The 20,151-nt window shown below is 47.2% G+C and overlaps 1 protein-coding gene across 1 annotated transcript in view; it reads right to left on the reverse strand.

The window, feature by feature from the left end:
* CACNA1C (calcium voltage-gated channel subunit alpha1 C) overlaps positions 1-20,151 on the reverse strand; it is a 657,848-nt gene that overhangs the window by 59,883 nt on the left and 577,814 nt on the right. Inside the window, exons 29-32 of the mRNA XM_042945417.1 lie at positions 19,776-19,934; positions 19,046-19,156; positions 2,276-2,359; positions 1,631-1,714 (exon numbers count right to left, since the gene is read on the reverse strand). Of these exons, the coding sequence (XP_042801351.1) occupies positions 1,631-1,714; positions 2,276-2,359; positions 19,046-19,156; positions 19,776-19,934 (438 nt within the window). The remainder of the gene's footprint in view (positions 1-1,630; positions 1,715-2,275; positions 2,360-19,045; positions 19,157-19,775; positions 19,935-20,151) is intronic.

Raw genomic sequence — 20,151 nt, forward strand, 5'->3', positions numbered from 1 at the left:
AGTGGTGAGGGTGGTTGTGGGAGGTGTTGAGGGGAGGGGAGGCACAGAGTATGAGTAGGAAGATTGATTTTTTTTAATGATCTGATAATTTCATGGGAAAAGTCAAGGGAGAGTATGTACACACACACACACACACACACACACACACACACACACAACATGAGACAAAGACAACGCAGGGGGATCTCGGAGAAAGAAGGACCATCGAATCTGTAGCTATAGGGTGAGCAGGAAGGGTACAAGAGGTTGATGGGAGGGGAATGTAGGGAAAGTGTTAACAGGCTCCTTACAACGTCCATCTGCTGGAAGGAAAGTAGATGGGCTTCTAGTCAGGGGAATCAGGCAGATATGATAACATGTCAGTTCAACTGATTGGGAGCAAAATATGGAGTGGAGCAAGGAGGGTAAGGATGGAGAAGGGAGATGGTGGCAGTTGGTAGGGTACTTTCAAACATCTTAGATCAAAACTCTACAGCGTCTGCTCCGTGCTGTTATTCAATGGTTCAGTGCATCAAAGGTTTGTGCAAACATTACCAAGTCTCTTAATTAAGGAAAAATAATAACAACAACAAAATTAAACGGACACATGTTAAAGACTAACCGCAAGAGGGCTTGCCTATAGATAAAGAGAGAAGGTTTAAACATGCCAGGTAACAAAAAGACATGTGCAGGAACTGGAAGGAACTGTATAGGAGGAGGCAACTTGGGAGAAGGTGGCAGGAGGCCCTGGGTGGGGGCAGGGGCTGGGGTTCTGTCTGAGGCTAGGGAGCCGGGGGCTGGGTTGTGATGGGGTCGGGAGTGGGAGAGAACCAGACAGGTGCAAGAGTCAGTTCTCCAGGAAGGTTCATGTGGGAGTGAGACGCTCATCCAGAATCTGCTTCCACAGCCAGGGAAGGAAAGGCTGTGGAAGGAAAGACCCTGGGAAGAGCTCCCAGTGGATCACCCAACTGCTTGGTTCTTTGGCCACTCCAGAGAAGAGGGATCTGAGCAGGGGTCCTGACATGGTCGGTTCTCCTCTCCCAAAGGAGCCTGGGGGGACTGGGCTGCCTGCAGGGGCTGCTGATGTTAAAATGGCAATGGAGCCCTTCCCTTCAGTGTGAATGTAATGGGCTGGTCTCTGGGCTGACAAGGCAGGCAAAGTCCAAGCCTTAACTTTGGTGGTCCACCATGAGGGAGCTCCTTTCCAAGGTGCCATGGGAGTGGAAGGTGAGACAGGGAAAGGCAGCAGTCTGGAGGTGAAGGTGGGGGTGAGGAGAGGCTTGGGTCCCTGCCCCAGCAGTGGCCCAGAAGTTGTAAATACCCCTTTGCTCTGGCACTCTCTGTTTCCCATAGCTGCATCCTCCTATACAGTGTGAGTCATGCCAGGCTGATTGTAAAGGGAGAGAGAAAAGATGCAGCAATCGAAAAAGGAAAGGGGAGGCCTAACTCGTTCCAAAAGTTAAAAAAAATAAAAATAAAGCAATAGGAAAAAAATCCTTTAAACCAACTTAAACAAACAAATAAAATAAACAAAATGAAAATAAGGAGGTGGGGAGGAGAAAATAAAATGAAGGAAAGAAAATGAACCGGGGAACGACAAATGAGTGTTAGAACAGGCACGGACAGTCAGGTACAGACGCCATGTACTTACGTTTACCTCGGTGATTGCTATATCAACAATGCTACCCACAACAATCAAGGCGTCAAATGTATTCCATGCATCACAGAAATAGTGCTGCATGGGGCAGAAAAGCCGAGGAAAAGAGAGAGAGAGAAGAGAAAAAAAAAAAAAAAACCAACAACAAAGGAGAAAAACAAAACAAAAAGGAAGAGGAAAAAATGAAAAAAAAAAAGCATGAAAGAAAGGAGAGAAGAGAAAAAAATGAGAAAAGAAAGAGGTTACGTGGGCATATTAAATACTCTCTTACCACTCTACAGTTCTGGCGGCTCAAACCTGGGCAACCTGGTTCTCACAGGGCGGAGAGGGCTGACAAAAGCTGGGTTAGTTCAAAGATTTCCCCTGTGCCTGCCCCTTCACTCAGCTCCGGGCTCCTGGGCCCAGCACAGTGGGGCAGAGCTGGGACAAACAGAAAAAAAGGAGGAGAAGCTCCCACTTTTTTTCCCCCATAGACGACGGCAGGTTCAATAAAAAGCATGACTGGAGGGGGGTAAAAACAGGAAATTAAAAAACCAAAAAAATAAAAGGAGGTAAAGAGAGAGAGAGTGACAGAAAGGGAAACAGAGGAGGCAGAGGAGGAAGAAGGAGGCTTCCTGGGGAGGGCAGAGTCATACTCACATTAGTTTCACTGAGAATGACGTCAATTATGCTGCCAATTACGATGAGGAAGTCAAAAACATTCCAGGGATCACTAAAGTAACCCTACATAAGGGAGGGGCAGGCAGGATGGGGATTAAAAAGGAATATTAGACAGACAAGAACAGAGCAACATCACCATCAGAATCACCGTCCAGGCACCTGAGTGTTGCTGCTGGAGTTGTGAGGGCCCTTATCTGTGGCCAGGAGCCCAAGAGGGAAGCAGGTGGCTGGGAAGTGGCTGGTCCAACCTTCCTGCCCCACCCTCCCATGGTCACAAGGCCCCCCTTCCTCCAGGTCCATCCCACATAACCACCCTCCTGCACAAAGGCTCTTTCTGTTTCCCACGGGGGGTAGGAATAGACATGGGGGCAGGCAATGGGAGTTGCAATGGCACAGGGACATGGTTGGACTCAGTCCCTGCTCAGCGTTTCCTATGCCCCCAGTTCTTCTCCAGCAGAAGGGCCTGTCTGCAGGCAGGGAGGGACACAGATGGAGGCAGGAGGGACATAGGTGTGTGATCCCCTTGAGGTGATTGGACTGTGGTCCTGTGGATGATTTGGGAATTCCAAAGGCCCTGAAAACCACAGCAGTGTGGTTCAGAAGGGTGGCCAGGTCATCTGGGCTCAGCAGTGACTCATGTAAAGCTCAGCAATAATGAGAGGACTGCCTCATAAAAACAATACCTCTAATAAGCTGGACTCTATGCAGCTAGAATCAGGGTCACCCCTGTTCCAGCACTGGACATGCCCTGGTGTTTCCAGGGACAGCTCTGTTCTGGCACAGGTTTTACTAACTGAAAGGAGACAGAGTCCAGGTCAGTCTTCTAGTTCAGTAATGTCAGATAGAGCCCTAGACGGTGCTTTCAGGGGTATCTCCTATGCACCTCCCCCAGCTTCCTCTCCTAACACCATCAGTTTGATATAGAGTCCCGTTGAAATGCAAATGCCACCCAAAGTGAATTAAATTATCAAAGCCTGAGAACTGGATTGATAGGGGTGGTCTGGGTAGAGGGAATGGGGATGCAGGCTTCACAAGAAGGGACTGGAGACAGTGGTGCCACGGAAGGGAGATTATGGCACAGAGTGGGAGGGCTAGTGTCCAGACTTCACCACTTCACCCTGTGTTCATGGATTTCATTGGTGTTCCATCATATTTGGAGAAGGGGAAGAGATGATTTTGAAAGACTATTTTGAGGTCTTGGATGATGAGTCAACCCAAGGATAGGCTGTCTCAGATATCCTAGAGAATTCCAGGAGTCCTGGGAGGGTGGACTCTTTACAGAGAAGACAGGTGTCTTGGGTCTGGACAACCTGCCTCTCTGAGAGGTGGAGGAGTCTAGAGAGCACTGCTTTGTGGTCACATGGGGTATATGTGCACAGTTCAGGCAACCCCAGGAACAGGATAGTCATATTACCCAGGGGTGGAAAGGAAAGGACCTAGTACTAAAGATATTTATCTTCTTAAAAAAGACATTACATTTGCTTCTTCAGTTTTTCAAGGAATGTTCTGCAAAGGGGACAAGACAGGGCTGGGCCACATTTGTTCAGCAGGACCAGAATTTTCCTATTCTCTGAGACACTAGCTGGGGTCTCGAGGTTGCTGGTGGCAACCTCTAGAGGTTGGGGAGTGGGTATGAAAGCATTAAGGGTCCTCTGAGAGTTTCCCAGACCTCTTTCCCCAGTTCTCTTGAAGGCTGCCAACTCTCCCTTTTAATATGTTACTCACAAGAGCCAAGAGTCTGTTCTTCCATCGTCCTGGCTCTATCCAGCTCCCTTAACTTCCCCACTTCCCGGCCATGCCCTCTTTCCAGAGGGATCGCAAGACATGCTGTCCTAGGGCTGTTATTCTTAGTGTGGGAGGTCAGGTCACAGGGAAAGGGGCCTCTCAGTTCCCAGGCATTTCTGCCAAAAGAAAACAGAAACGCCAGTGCGGAGACTTTGGACAGCTAGACTGGAGAAGCAGAGGTTGGCCAGGGCGTGGGTTAGGTGAGGGTCAGCTGGAAAACATGGCTTTCTTGTTGGCTTCCCAGAATAGTTTCTGAATATATGAGAGCCTTTGAGGCAGAGGGAGACTGTTCTCTTCTATTTAAGTCACATGTTATGAGCAGGAAATAACTAATTCCCTCCCAGGTTCTTAGATATAATTCACAGGGCAAAGGGAGAAGATGGATTTTGAAAGAAGGGAGGTAAAGAGTGAAGACCCCAAATGATACAAATATGTATGTGTTTTAGACTTTGGAAAACACTGGGAGAGTCTCTCTAGGTGGAAATACCATCTCTTTGGGGAGAGATATTTCAGAAGGGAAGGAGAGGTGGGGTCGAGGAAGAAAAAGGAGAGAAACAGGAACCAGAGCAGAGTCCAGGAATATTCAGCATCTAGCCTAGAAAACGTGGTAACAAAACATTATTTGGGTGTGGGGGCAAGAGGAGAGATAGGAAGGGGGAAGGCTCAGCATTCAGGAAAGGAAGAGGAGTTGGAGCCTTCTCATTCACCAGAGACCTGAAACAAAATGGGTGAGCCGGCCTGGTCTGCAACGCCTCTGAGAGAGGAGAAAAGGGAAGGAAGGCAGAGAGTAGGGCAAAGGCCAGGATAAACACACAGGTTAGTCACCTGGTGAGCACCAGGGGAAGGACTGACACCTAAAGGGACCCTGCCAACTACCCGGTTGGGCAACACTCATTACCCTTTCTCTAGGATTTCTTTGTGTACATGCAGACAGAGGGAAAACACACGCCAGCCCATTCCTCCTTGACCATGGCCTTCTCCCAACCTTTCATGGCTGGCTTCCATTGGTTGGACTCTCTTGAGATGAATGCCTCATGCCTCATCCTTGCCATCACCAGGCTGTGCTACTGAGGCTTTTCATTGACTCCTCTGTCCCTGGCAAGATACCTGGTAGGCCCAGTGCCAGGGCCTCCACTGGGGGCAGAGACCGACCAGTTGCCTTATTGGTAAGGGCTCCCGTGGACTCTTCCCGAGAAGATTTACACACAGCTAGAATGCATGGGTGAGGGAGCATGTTTGGGGTGGGTGGGTGGCAGGATCCCTTTAAGAGACAGATTTTCACCCTGACTCGTCCATACACCCACCTTCCCACTCCTCTATCCCACAAGCCCATCAATTCTCTAAGCTGGACCATGAAGACAGTTTCAGACCCAGTTTTCAGGTCTCTGTTTCCTTGGTCCACCTCCCCTCTGCCCTGCACCCCCCCCCCCGCCCCGTGCCGCAACAGTCCTTCCTCCCACCTGTTCCAACCCATCCCCAGAAACAAGGTGATCTCCTCCATTTAGACACCTGGCCAAATCCCTATGTGGGCAGGGCCTGGAGGAATATTTTTTCCCCTGCACACTCTGGAGTGTAAGAGCTTAGTATTCTCTCTCTCTCTCTCTCTCTCTCTCTCTCTCTCTCTCTCACACACACACACACACACACACACACACACACACACATACTGCTTAGCTCACCACCTTATTTGCTGGAAACCACAGGTAATACAGATTTTGCAGGTGTAATGGAAGAAGGAGGGTGGGAAAAATTGTAGACTTTTTCTCTTATCAAATCAGTTTAACCTGGAGCCAAGCTGTACCTGTGACTCCTTCCTTCCCTGGTGATGAAGTCCCAAAGGGTAGGGTAGAAGTCAAGGTTAGGAAGAGGGTTTTCCTTGCTCTCCTTGAAATGGCAAACCAAACCTCTTAATGTCCAGCTCCTCAGAGACAAGCAGGGTTGATCACCCAGAAGGGATGGTGTTTGGGGCGCTAGAAGGCTTTCCCTTGGCTTCCTTAAATCCTGCAGATGTAGTGGGTTTTCCCCTTTCAAATCCCAGGCTTTGGGGATTAGTTTGGAAGATGGGCCTCTCCTCTGGCCTTCCTGGGGCTGGTCTCATGTGTATCCACTCAGGCTGCCAAGCGGCCACCCCTGTGATGTTGCTTATACTCTTGGCATCACCTGTTTTCCTGAGTGCTGCTGGACCCCTGCTCACCGGCTGAGGTGGACTGACAACATGTAGACCAACCTGATTCTAGCTTTAGCAAATCATTGTTGGAAAGGAAAAGTTGCTGCAAAACACCACATTGTGCATTTTGAGTACACAAGAATTGTGGATTTCCTTCCCTTTTGGATAATCTGTGCCCTAATTCACCTCCATTAGTGAAGTTTCCAATTCGAAAGAGCGCATGGTCTCTGGAGGTAGGTTGTTGGCTCAAATTCTACTTCTGACACTTTACTAGTCGGGTAATCTTGAGCAGATAAATTTACCTCTCTGCGCCTCAGTTTCCCCATGTGTAAAATGGGAAAACTATAGGGTGATAGTGGGGATTAAGTGAGGCAATGCTTGTAAAGCATTTAGACCTGTGCCTGGCCTAAAGTAAGCTCTAAATGAACATGGATGACTGTCAGGATTAACTTGAGCTCATCTACCTCTCTCCTCATTAAGCAGGATTCACAAGTTCACTTTTGTGTGTGGGACTGAGTAGAAGGGAAGGCAAAGCGCAGGTGTGTGGAAGAAGTGGGGAAGAAGTAGAAGGTTCTAGGATAGTGAGCTTACCTTTTGTCTGCATCTAGGGCCTTTTCTGCCCACTTTGAGTCATGAGTGAGTACTTTGACTGTCTTTTGAGACTCTTGAAAGAAATCTGGCTAGTACCATTTGGAGATTGATGACAGTTTGTGAGTTGTCATGGCTCAATTTTGTTTGAATCAAGGTCATGTAGACAGTTAACTGCCAGGTTCTTAGAAACCACTATCTGTGTTGGCGGAGACCCAGGCCCTTGTTCTTTTGCCTAGAAGGCTGGGAGGAGAGGATGGGCTGCCACGTGGGTCTGTTTTCTGCCTCTGATCCCGGAGAGCAGGGCTGCTACAGAGAGGTTATAGGCACGTGCGTTTGCCCTTGAATTCTAGATTCTTAGCTCCTTCCCTGCCCAGAGCCGAGGTCTCCTCTGTGATCTCAGAGGAAATAAAAGCTAACAGGTTGGTGGTGAGAAGGTATCACAAGAAAATCTGGGATTATGTTGTGTCTTCTTAGGGATTTTGAGGTAATGATGATTTTGCTGCCATCATTTTTTTCCCCCTCTTCTCTATTGCTGCCTGCCCACCTTCAAATCTACTTCTGATGGTAAAGCAAAGAAACACAGAGGAGGTGATGAGGAAACTTTCCTGGCCCTGATGCGGAAGCTGACCTGGACTTTCAGTCTGTCCGGGGGTGTTTACTTCCAGAGACACTAGAGCCCCAGAGAGTGTTGCCAGGCACAGTGTCCACATGGGAGACCAGAGCCGAGATTAGCAGTGGAGGTGCTGGAATTGAGACAGAGAAAGGCCAGGGAAGGAAGAGTGTCAGAGGGAGGGAGAGCCCAGCTGGCAGGAGGCAGAGATGGCAGAGAAGCAAAAGAACTGCAGGAATCAGGTGAGAAGCAAAAGGTGAGAAGGGCATGGATGGGGAAGGTCATGAAAGGCAGATGGCAGAGGCAGAGGGAAGGATGAAAAGAGGTGTGAGAGAGGAAAAGCCATACGGATAGTGGGAAGCGGGGAAGAAGGAGAGAGGAAAGGAGAAAGAGGGGGAGTGGAGGGGAGCGTGAGAGGTGGCAGGCAGGATGCACAGTGCCCAGAGGTGGACTGCGGTCTCTAGCAGCTCTGCATCTCAGGGGGGAAGCTGGGAGTCCACACGAAGCTGGAGGAGGGGGTCAGGCCACCTGCTGGAGGCAGGACCTAAAATGGAAGGGAGAGGCCAACCATGGTTCATCCTCCCCCAGGGGAAGGGGTCCCTGAAAGAGAATGAGAGCCCCTGCTTGAGTGAGCAAGCATTTGAGAGAAGGTACATGAGGCAGGGAGCTGAGCAGAGGTGCTGGTGTGGTGGGGGGAGGTGCCCAGGTCCTTGGCAGCACTGGTCTCTCCTGGGTTTTGGGACATGGGACTGAGGCACGGGTGGGGGTGGGGGGAGAGCAAATGAGCCAGGGAGAGGCGCTGAATGCAGCTGGCAGCACCGCAGCCGTGGGGAGAGTCAATCTCACAGAGTATCAGGGAGCAAAATGGTAACTGACACCAAGCAGAGATAATATGAATTGTATTATGTTAGGATGTCATTTAGACATAACAGTAATCATGGAGATTAGTGGTGTCTAAAGGCGAAGTGGTAACTGGAGCACGCAGCTGCTCCAGGCACCTGGCAGCCTGGGAGGCAGTAAGGATTCTGCCTTCTTCTGTCAGCTCCTACCCTGTGGTGTGTTCATTCAGAGGCTCCTGGAGGCTCACACTGTACAGATAACTGGGGACAGTGGACACAAAGGGCAGGAGCCAGCAGGGGGCTGGGGTTAGGGACTGGGTCCTTGGCCCTGGGGAGAGGAGACCCGAGGTGGGTGGTGTGACAGGGCTGCCCTTGAAGTTGTTGGAGGAACTGGACACTTTGAACTGGAAATCTTCTCCATGTTTTTTTAAATTAAGTTTTTTTCATCCCCAGGAATGTTTCAAAGGCCTTCTTTCATTTATTTATCTTAGGAGCACACAATGAGCACTTACTAGGTGCCTTACTAGGTGCCACAAGATTGAATAGATCTGACACTTGCACTCTTCCCCCCGGGAGCAGATGAAAAACTGGGGGTTATTGACTAAGTTCCTTTTGGGGACCACAGAAAGCTCTTTCTGTGCCTCAGCATGCACCTGGGTGGGCTGCAGGATCCCAGTGGCTGCTTCCTGCTACTACTGAGCTGCTTTCTGCCCAGGTCTCCTCCAGGACCAGGGTGCTAGATGGATGTGTCCCCATGGCGGGGACAGGCCGGGCAGACACATTGCAATGTATGCAGGCAACCTGCAGTTCAAATAAACACCACAGACATGCTCCGAAGGACAAGGGAAGGCAGAGAACAGGCAGTGTTGGGAGTGGGTGAACGAGGAGATTGAACTCGGACCTTGATAGCCCTCTGTGGTCTGCCTGCCTTGAGTCCTCTCTCCAACCCAGCTGGGAAGACACTCCAAACCCAGATCGGACAGGTCTCCTCCGTGTCCTTCCTGGCCTAGTGGGCTGACCCCTGCTTAGTGAAGGGGTAGGGGTGACCAAAGCGCAATTGTGAGAGGCAGCACCTGTGCCCACTTTAGTGCATGAAACATGAACTGAATGAGCTACTGCCCTGTTTCCTGAGATGAACCTTGAGTTGTGCAGGCAGGTTCCCATAGCCTCTGCCTCCTCCTCTGTCAAACAGGAGCAATCACTATGCAGCCCTCACAGGCTCTGTGAGGACAGCCTCAGTTCACACGAGACGTGTTCAGTGCCTACTGGTTGCAATGTTGCTGCGAGGACCCCTCTACTGCTGCGGTCTGAGCAGTCAGTAGGGTGGCCTTGCCCATGGCCTTCCTGCACTGCCCCATCTCCTATAGTAGCATCTGGGAGCACCAGCAGAGCCTCAGACCTGGTGGGGCAGGTCTGAGGATCCCTCTTCCCCTCCCAGACTCAGGGTGTTCTGGTTTCTTTCTCAGTGGCAGGGCTGGAGAAGCGAACCACGGCGTACTTTCCACAGGGCTTCTTTACACAGTGTGAATAATTTCCCACATTAAATAATTAAATGTAATAGCTAATACCACCCTTCCCACACAAAGGCTTTATGCAAGTCATGTAATTATTTTTTATCATTCATAGTGACTTTTAAGCTCTCAAGCACCAGGCAGGAAAGAAACCTGTCACAATGTTGCAACAATATGCAAATCCCCTGGTACTAGAGCCACGTTGGGGAGGCCCCTCCCTGACAAAGCCCATTTGTGGCTGTCTGCGTGCATTGTTTGGCATCAGGTACCCTGTGGACATCCCACAAATAAATAATAATCAGGCTGCTAAGAAACAGGCAGGAGCTACGCCCTACCCAGCGGGTACCTCTTGACTCTGCTGAAGTCTGCTGCCAGGGGCTCAGGGAGTTGTTACGTGGTCCCTCCTTGCTGCCTCCCTTCCTTCTCTTTCCGTTTCTACTCCTTTGAATGAGACTTACATATGTGGGGAGTTTCTGGGTTGAGGGGGTTCCCCTGCTGGTGGGAGACACTGGTTTCTTAATAATTTGGATAAACAGGTTTCAAATATTTCGAGAATTAAATAAGAGGCTGAATGAAGTCCTACCTTAGCCTAGGGCAGTAGTTCTCACTATGGGGTGTGCACTGTCCTCTAGGGTGTTTGGGAATCTGTGGGAGCACCCCTAAGATTCGGGGGGTGAAACTGGTATTTTGTAATGGGGGTGGGTAGACCAAGGATGCTAAATGTCCTGTTATGCATGGGACAGTTCTGCCTAATGAACTGTGGTGTGTCCTGTATGACTTTTGGGAGACATGTAGGGTGCCACATGCAAATAAGGACCGTCAGTTATAACTTATCTTAAGCTTTTATTCTAAGGTCTCATATCTCTGCTCTTTCCTTGACTTCTACTTTTTGTGTGGAATGAATGCTACTAAATACAGACTTTCCCCACTGCATTAAAATTCAGGGATTTTATATATATGTGTATATATATATGCATATAATATAAAATTTATGTACATAAATATTACATTACATTTAATATATAAATATTACCTTATGTGTATAGATGTGAATTTTGTGTACATAAAGATTTATGTTTCCTCTGATTTTTTTTTTCTTTAAGAAGAATTAAGGAGGTATCACAAAGTGTTACAAAAAGAGAACTTTGGTTCAAAAAGGATAGAAGACAGCTAATCTAAAAGGATGTCTAAGTTTCTATACAACTTTTAAAAGAAAATATTGCTTACTCTTGGAGCTTTTACAGTTGAATTTTCCAGGTTGGTGAGGGAATAGAAAGTCGTTCAGTCCAAGAGTCATTCATACTTCTATATTTACACTGAACCAGCCACTGAGGACGCTGCATCTCAGGGTTTACCCATGGTGTTCCTCAGGTAAGCATTCCCCAAGTGCTTTCACAGGATACACAGGTGAGATCTCCCTTGGGTGAAACTGTCCCTCACACTGCGGGACATCCAACATCGTTGGCCCCACCCACTCAACCCTCAATGTCAGTTTCACCTCCTTGGATCAGTGTGGGGCCCTGCAGATTCCCAAAAGTGTGTTCTGTGGGACAGTTCTGGGAGATGTTAATTAGCATATCAAAAAACCCCAATGAAACAAAAGAAACAAACCAAAAAACAAGGATCCAGTCCCCTAAAAATGTTGCAAGTGTTGATTCTCATAGCCTTTCCTGGGGCTTTAACCTGGGGCAGTCTTGGAGCACATCCTGCATCACAGGCTCTGAGTCCTACACGAAGAAACCTGTCTCATTACACTGAAGACAGCAGTTCCCTAGTTTAGGTGGCGATGTTAGGTCCTGCCGAATGCCACTCCAGATGGCAGCTCTGTAGGTATTAGCAGCCACTCCTTTGGCTTTCCATCTCTGCTTCCCTCTCTAGCTAGTTCTTGGGAGTGACCTGGGGAGGGTGAGAGTTGAAGGGGGTTTCCTCATAGGGTGTTAGACCTGTCATCGAGGGGTTGGGATCATCTCTGTGAGGAAGGACACAGGGTTCCTCAGTTTTCCCAGGGGATGCTGTCTGTGGAGGACAGTTTTGGTTTGCTCTTATTCAGGTGACATTTCCAGAGACTGACAAGTACCAGGTGCTACTGTGTTAGCATCTGGAGGGATATAAAGGTGGGCAAGAGGTAGTCCTGTGAAAAGACTATCCTGACCTTCCTTTGATTCCTCTGTCTCACCCTCACACCTCTTCACCATTGGGCAATGTCACGACTCTGACCACCTCTCTCTGTCCTCCACTGCTGTCACCTGTGCTTCCAGGAACAGACTCCTGCTTTCCCTCTTGGCACATAACAGTGCATTCTTCTTTAAGCAGTTAGCACACTGACTCAAAAACATGAATCCAATTATATAATTCCTGCTAAGGCCCTGCTCCATGTGGTTTCTGAGGGCAGTCAGGGTAAATCCACACCCCTTACAGATTTTGAAGGGTCTATATCCTCTAACCTTTTCTCTTACTCACTGCTCTCAGTTCCTAAAACAAGTGGAGCTTATCCCTGCCTGCCTCAGGACCTTTGCTCTCACCTCTCCCTCAAATGCTCTTCTGGCCTTTTCAACCTCTGGGCCTCAGTTTAATGAGGCCTTCCTGACAACCTTATCTCAAACAGGTGTCTCTTGCCTCAGTCATGCTCACCCTGTGGTGGCCTATTTTGCCCAGCATAGCACTTGCCCTATTCCTTAATCTCTTTGTCTCTGCACTACACTGTGAGCCCTGTGAGATAGTACCATGTCTCAACATCATCACTGAGGTGCTCAATAACCATTTGTAGAAAGAAAAGATGGAAAAATCAGTACTAGTAAGTAGAAATGACAGAGGGGCACATTTCAGTTCAATATAAAAAGGATTCTCAACAGAGCTGCCTGTAGAAATAGGGGATCCCTTATGGCAGAAAGGAGGAATGTGTAAAGATTTCTGCATTGATGGAAGATTGATGATCTTAATGGTGTTTTCTTTTTTTTTTTAACGTTTGTTTATTTTTGAGACAGAGAGAGACAGAGCATGAACGGGGGAGGGGCAGAGAGAGAGGGAGACACAGAATCGGAAGCAGGCTCCAGGCTCCGAGCTGTCAGCACAGAGCCCGATGCGGGGCTCGAACCCACGGACTGCGAGATCGTGACCTGAGTTGAAGTCGGACATTTAACCGACTGAGCCACCCAGGCGCCCCAATGGTGTTTTCTGATATTACCATTTGGATTCTCTTTTCCTTGTTCTCCAGTTTTGTAATTTGCATCCTGCATGCATGCATTAAACTTTCACTGAATGCCTCTCATAGGACACAGAATTGCATATGAAACAGTTCCTGCCTTCCAGGAATTGGGCAATCTAATTTTTGTCTTCACATCTTGAAAGTCTTCTCATGTCAAGTGCATGTGCATGTACGTGTGCATGTGTGTGTGCGCATACATTAATATGTAGGCTATTAGACGTTGTCACCTATCAGGTGACTGTTCCCTCTCCTGAAAGTACCTGTCACTTCAGATTTGGAAGGGAAATCCAGGTGGTCCTGATAAATCCAGGGAAACAAGGGGCCAAGGACAGAATGAGGGAATGAGGGGTATAGGGAGAGAAGGGGCCTCAGAGGAGGTGGAAGGAGTGGGAATGGAGTGACTATATCAGTTTACATAGACTTGTTACTTGAGAGTGGCTTGCTTTCATTCTGTCTCTGATTTGCTTATAAGGAAGAACATGAACATTTGCTGAGGACCCACTAGGTACAGAGCGACATCTCAGTTTGTTCATGTTTATTGTCTCAATTAGGGTGTAGTGGTTAGGGCTTGGCTTTTGAATCACCTAAACCTGCGTTAAAATCCCCCCAAAACCAACAGCAAAAAACTAGCTCTGCCATCTTGGACACATTACTTAGCTTTTCTCTGACCTTCAGTTTCCTAAATACCATCATACTAGTCTCACAGATTGATTGGGATAGTGAATGGAGAATATCTAATGCAATGTTCTTCAGACACTTAATATATATTACTTCCTTCCTTCCTTGTTCCTGAATGTTACTTAATTTAACATATTGGAATTGGTACACAATGGGTTCGTGTGTTTATTCACTGCTTCTTAAGTAGAAACAGGAGTACCAGGCTGGATAGGTTTTCCGGGGATGAATGAGATAATGAAATGGGGACTCTGCAAGACCAAAGAGTGAGCCAAAGTCAGGGAGGTCTATTCTTAAAAAGGCGAAGTGAGCAAGGCTATGCTCACCAACCTGCCTGTCATCACTGTTGTGTCCCTGGAACCAAGCACACTGCTGTGTCGGTGCTCAATACAGTATTTGTTGAGTTGTTGGTGAACTTTAGCCTATTTGGGAAACCTGGTCTGAAGTCTAATGGACTGGGAAAAAGAGTAGCTGGTGCCCCAGGGATCACCAGGGACACACCTTATATTCAGCCCACAATAGCAAGACTAATTCCAGACCACACTCTTCCCACCTTCCTTAGGGTCTTCCTTAGCTCAGGAACCTGGTGGGACAGGACCCACAGGGAAGGAGGCTCAGCACTTGCAGCTGACAAGGACTGGGGAAGTCCAGGGATGAACTGGCCGAGTCAGGAGAAAATCCACACTGTGGGATCCTTGAGCAAGAGACTGCTGTCTTACCCTGTCAAGAGGGCTCCCACCGTTATGAGTCAATTTCTGGTAGAAAATTAACAGCTGGAGAACAAGCGGGGAGGGTGAGGTAAACCATCTGGCTTTGTGAAGCCAGAGCAGCTGGGCTGAAGAAACTAAGACAGACAGAAGACAGCAGAAGCTGGGAATATTATGGGTAAGAAGCGGTGTCTGGAGCTGTGCTGCCCAATATAGCAGCTGCCGGCCACATTTGGCTATGTAATTTTAAATTAATTATAATAAATATATTTGAAAAACCCATCCTCTGCTGTACTAGCCACATTTCAAACATGCAATAGCCACAGAAGGCTATATTACTGACAGTGCATATGGAACATTGCAGAAAGTTCTATTAGATAGAGCTGGTCCAGAGGCCTCACTTCATCCCTTAGATTTGAAATGCCTTTGGACCCTAATTCGTTCTACAACAGGAAAGTCCTGAGGCTTCAGTTGCTCTTATTCAAGAAAGCTGGGGTACCAGGAGGGTCAATGAGGGATTTTCCTTTGGTTCTTTTGACCTCTCTGGACCATTCTCAGGCTAGGAAAGAGCTGAAAGGGGAGGTCAAAGTTTTGATCACAGGATGCTGCCAGGGTCAAATGCCCTTTAGCATCCTCCCCTGGGGGAGATACTGAGTGGGCAGCAGCCAAGGGGAAGGTGATACATCTCAGCAACAGCAGATCTGCTTCTTCATCCCTCCATGACCCATGTGAAAGTTTACAGGGAGCAGAGGAGTTAGGATCCTTTTACTGCGGGGATTCCTACCTTTCTGGGCAACTGACTTCTGCTGAGGAGGACAAGCCTGGAGCCTCTCCTTCTCTCCCCGCCTCCTCATTGTGCTTGCTGAGTCATTGTCAACAGTAAATCCCAGGCAGCCACGTGACATCATCACCCCTTCTGGTACTAAAACCTGTAGCTAACAGTGGAATATCTGTGACCAGGTTTTTGCCTCTCCCTCCACGGTGATGTCAGAGCTGCCCAAATGGGCTAAAGTCTTGGAACAACCCAGGATCATTCTATCAGCCACCAGGTGGCTGGTGGCTCCCCTTTCACCTGACATTCTCACCTTGGGTAAAGTCCAATCTGAAGTTTTCAATGGGATTGTACTGAATCTATGGGTCAGTTTGAAGAGAAATGACATGTTTATAATATTGAGTTTTTCAACTCATGGACATGATATTTCTCAACTTACTTAGTTGTCTTTAGTTCCTGTCTATGAAATTTTATAGTTTTCTCTGTAGAGATCTTAGACATTTTTGGTTAGATTTATTCCTAGGCATTAGATATTTTTCAGCGCTTATTATAAAGTGTATCTTAAAATTTTTTTCTGTCTTTGCTGATGCATTTCAATTCATTATAGAACAGTGCAGTTATTTAGTTACCTTCAGAAAATTTTAACCAAGACTTTTCCATGCTGACCAACTTGGTCCTGCACAATCAGGTAGGACCCAGGTACCATTCAATGTCTCCAAGTATCTCCTACTCTAGGGAAGGGATCTCCTTTGGCTTGCTATTAGGTGTAGAATCAATACTACTATTACCTACTGCATTCTCTTCAGACATCACCACAGATCTCTGAGGTGGGGGACTGATTGCTCTAAACTGGTTTATATTCACCCATAGTTTTTGGTGTGTTTCGAATAGAGTGTCAACTTAAGGAGTGGGGCAGTTGGATTTAGGGCAGGGATTTACTTGAGTAAATTCAGTTTCCATAGTGTGGTGAGGAGAACAGAAATCAAGAACTTGGCAACATCAATCACCATGAAGACAATGAAAGAACAAAGTAAGAGAACAAAGTGATCAGCCAACTCTGACCAACCAACCAATCACAGACACTGAAAGAATAGAGAAGAAAAGTCAAGCACTGGGAACTTCAGGTAACTTCTCCCTGGTTACAATTGATGCCAGTCTTCTACACCCTTGCTACCTAACTGATCTTTCACACCCAATGCTTATAAGTGCAGACTCATTCATATCATAGATAAATAATCATTATAGTGAAATAAAAGGTGCTGAAGAGAATCTCAGTTAATGGTGAGATATGAAAGCTGTTCTGTATTTCAGGTCACTGTATACACCACTGGTTCTTGGCTTATAACACCAGGGCTTCAAGTTGTTTCTGGTTTGATTTTATGCCAATTTTGGAGGATGCTTTTCTTGGAGTCTATTCCCTAAATGAAGAACATAGCTTAATGAGAAACTAGGACACCCTGTTCTCTTCAAGTCTCCTTCCAACTGGTCAACCTTCCTTGCTTGGCCAGCCAGGTCCAGTGACCCTTACCCCTCTTATTATCAGAAGTACCTTTTGAGGTATTCACAGAAAATATCCATTTTTCTCTCAATTTACACCACAGTTTGACCCTGGCATGTGTGAAATGCAGTTGACCCCAGGATAGCTCTCTTATTTCTTTGGGAAAAGTTTCTCTTAATTTATTCCATCTTCTCACAATAGAAAACTAGGGATTGAGACAACTAGGAGTCACTCTATGGTTTAGACCACATCAGCTAGCTACTTCCTAGAAAATGGCTTACTCCTTGGTCTGCAGGATTTAGGTAAGGGTGTCTTTCAGGCATAAGCCCCTGCAAGGATCAATTTCATTTTCTTCTTAGGGCAGTTTGCTTAATACATCTTCTGTACTTATGAGGTATAATTCAGAAAGTCCAATGCAGGGTTCTGAAGACTACATCAGACACCATCAGAGACACATCTGAGTCAACTGTGGAATGACTCAAGGCTTTGAAATATTTAAACCATATGTCTCATGAAACTAGGTGAAAACGATGCCAGTTTCTCTACTAGAGGCTGTCATCTGAGACTGAAGCTCAACTTGGCAATGATCCTGTATTCCCAGCCTCACTGGTCACGTTGCTGTGGGCTGTGAACCTGTCAGTACTGCTGAGCCACATGACTTGGAATAGGACCACAGGTAAGCAGAGGTACTGTGGGCCCCATGGAAGGTGGCCAGGGACATTTAGTGGTCTTTTCTAGGCCAGGACAATATTTATGCCCCTGAATAAGACCGGGTTTGGAAGGGAAAGTGAAAAGAGTATATTTTCTGCACTGGAGGAGGTAGGAAAACACCATTATTTTCACCAAATGACATTTATTAAGAGTCTTATCCTCTGAAAATTAGCCAAGATTCACAGGCATTCTTTGAGAGAAGGAGTAAGTATTACAAGAATATTGTCTGTCTTATCTTTGAAGTCTCTCAAAGGTTGTTTCCCTCTTTCTGAAAAGTACCCAGCAGAACACCTGACATGGAAGGTGCTTGCTAACAGCTTGGCACAGTGGAAATGACATCGACTATAAAGTCAGAGGCACCAGATTCTATTCCCAGTTCTGCCACTTAATAATGGTGTAATTAATATTACACTTAATTGCTCTGAGCTTCATTTCCCTCTTTCCTAAAAAGAGGATGCTAATACCTTTCTTATGATGGTGTTTTGAAGATTATATGCAATTAGATATGTGTAGCACATGGCAGGTTATTCAGAAATGTTAGTTGAATTTTAATTCAAAGAAGATGACATCATGGTAAATGAATACAGATCCAATAGCCAAGGAGCACCCCCTTTGTCCCAATTAATCCCAGGACAAGTAAATATTTGAATAAAAATGGAATATATGGTCAAGGACTCTTCCTTTTTGTCTCTTTTTGATGTGTTGTATCTGTAAAAACTAGTAAAGGAGGGGGAGAGAAGGCTCAAAAAGCTGGAGAGGTTTCCTCAAGTGTGGAGCCATATGATTCTCTTAAAACCAACTCTTTCCTTCTTATTGCTCTCCAAAAGGGGTTGTGGTAGCCAGAGAAGCCACTGAGTTGCTGCTATACCCTCCCTCAGGAGTAGCTGCCCATGTTGTGAATCCCAAGCCAGGGGATGCCAGTGATTCTGACCTGTCTTCAGGGGTGGAAGATGGTGGGTGATATTCAAGTCAGTTTACTCCTCCATTATCCAGGAGAAGGGAGTAGGGCTGGTTAGGGGGGCACAGAGAATCCAAGATGACAGGCAATCCAACCTTCCCTACCCTGCCTCATTCAGCCAATAGTTCTAATCTTTCTTCCAGGCTTTGTTTCTAGAAGTTGCTTATAATGTCTGCTTATAAGACATTTGCCCTTTTTGTACTGGAAAGTGCAAGGGAACAATGATGTAGCCTCTGAGGAGGAGAACAGGAGGTCCCCATAGGCTGGAATGCTGAGCCCTGAGCAAATGAAGCCCTGGCTGAGCTTGAGGGTGGTCTGTGCAGCTGATAAAGTGAGAGAAGAGTAGAACAGCAGCCTGAGTGAATCTGGGGGGCTGGTTGTGAAGAGGTTTGGTTTGCCAGTTGGTGGGAATAGCTTATTCTAGATTATGTGTTGGGGGACCATCATCTGCCTCCTTGGAAGAAGAGGCTTGGCTCAGGGAGGAATCTGTTTCCTGTATATCCCAGCCGTGGACTAGAGTAGAGACTTTATCTCAAGGGGTTGTCCTGGTCCAACTCCTGGTAGATTTAGGAGGTATAACATTTGTCTTCCAAGAACATGGGGTCTTTCACTGATTAGTTTTGCCCCTCACTCTCCTTCTTTCAATACTGGCACTCCTTCCTCCCCTTCTTCTCCATCTCTCTGGTCCCTGCCGATCAGATACCTTTTTCAGAGGCCTACCTTGGGTTTGAAGGCAATGAGCTTCAGAATCATCTCCACAGTGAAGAGGCCAGTGAAGAGCATGTTGAGGATGTTCATGGCGATTTTGAATAGGCAGCTCTGGCCATAGTGCTGAGGGGAGGGGAAAGATTGTGAAAATGAGGCGGGAACATCCCTACTCCTCACCACCCTCCTCTCAACAGAGATCTTCTTTGAACTAAAACCTGGAAGGCCATTCACATCTCAATGGGCAGTAAGATGGACTCAGGAAAACCTGCAAATTCTTCCCTTCTCTGCTAGCTCTGAAAATGCAGGTTGGCAGAATTCTGTGTTCCTGCTTTGATTGGTTATGACAACTTTATGGAGACTTCTGGCTTTCAGGAGAGCTCAAGCACAAGTTGACTTCCCTGAAGACAGGTGGATATAGAACCAACCTCTACACCCATGCCTCACTGACAATAATGAGCTCTTCAAGCTCCCCCTCTGTTCTCCATTTCCTTCACTCTAAATGTTTTCTTAACCCAGGCTCCTATGGATTCTTTCATAAGATGCCAGAGAGGAGCTCATCCTTGAAAGGGACATTTATCTTTCTCTATCTGGGAAAAGAAGACAGTTCTGCTCTTTCTGCTTCCTTGGTCAATATGAAGATGACACGCTAGAGACAGCCAGGCAGGTCTTCTACACTTCATATCCTTCCCTAGCATTCTCCCTCCGGCAGGCATCACGTATCCAGGGCCCCCCTTGCACTGACCTGCATTGCCAAGCAGATGGTGTTGAGCAGGATGAGGACAAACATCAGGTATTCAAAGTAGGTGGAGTTGACCACATACCACACTTTGTACTGGTGCTGGTTTTTGGGGATGTACCTCCGCAGGGGCCGGGCCTTGAGGGCATATTCCACACACTGTCGCTGGGAGGGAGGCAGTGGGAGGGTTGGGGTGGGAATGGAGAGAGGGGGTTAGTAACCTGGATGATGTGGGTGGGGATGGCAGAGGAGGGGGGATGTGGATGAAATTATACACCTTGGGAGTCAGAGAAATAATCTACTGCTCTACCTCATTTATAGGATTGAGAGACTATTTGGACTTTAAAAAAATTTTTCTGTAACTCCCTAAATGAAGGAAAGA

Source organism: Panthera leo, chromosome B4 (genome assembly GCF_018350215.1).
Source record: "Panthera leo isolate Ple1 chromosome B4, P.leo_Ple1_pat1.1, whole genome shotgun sequence".
Taxonomy (NCBI): domain Eukaryota; kingdom Metazoa; phylum Chordata; class Mammalia; order Carnivora; family Felidae; genus Panthera; species Panthera leo.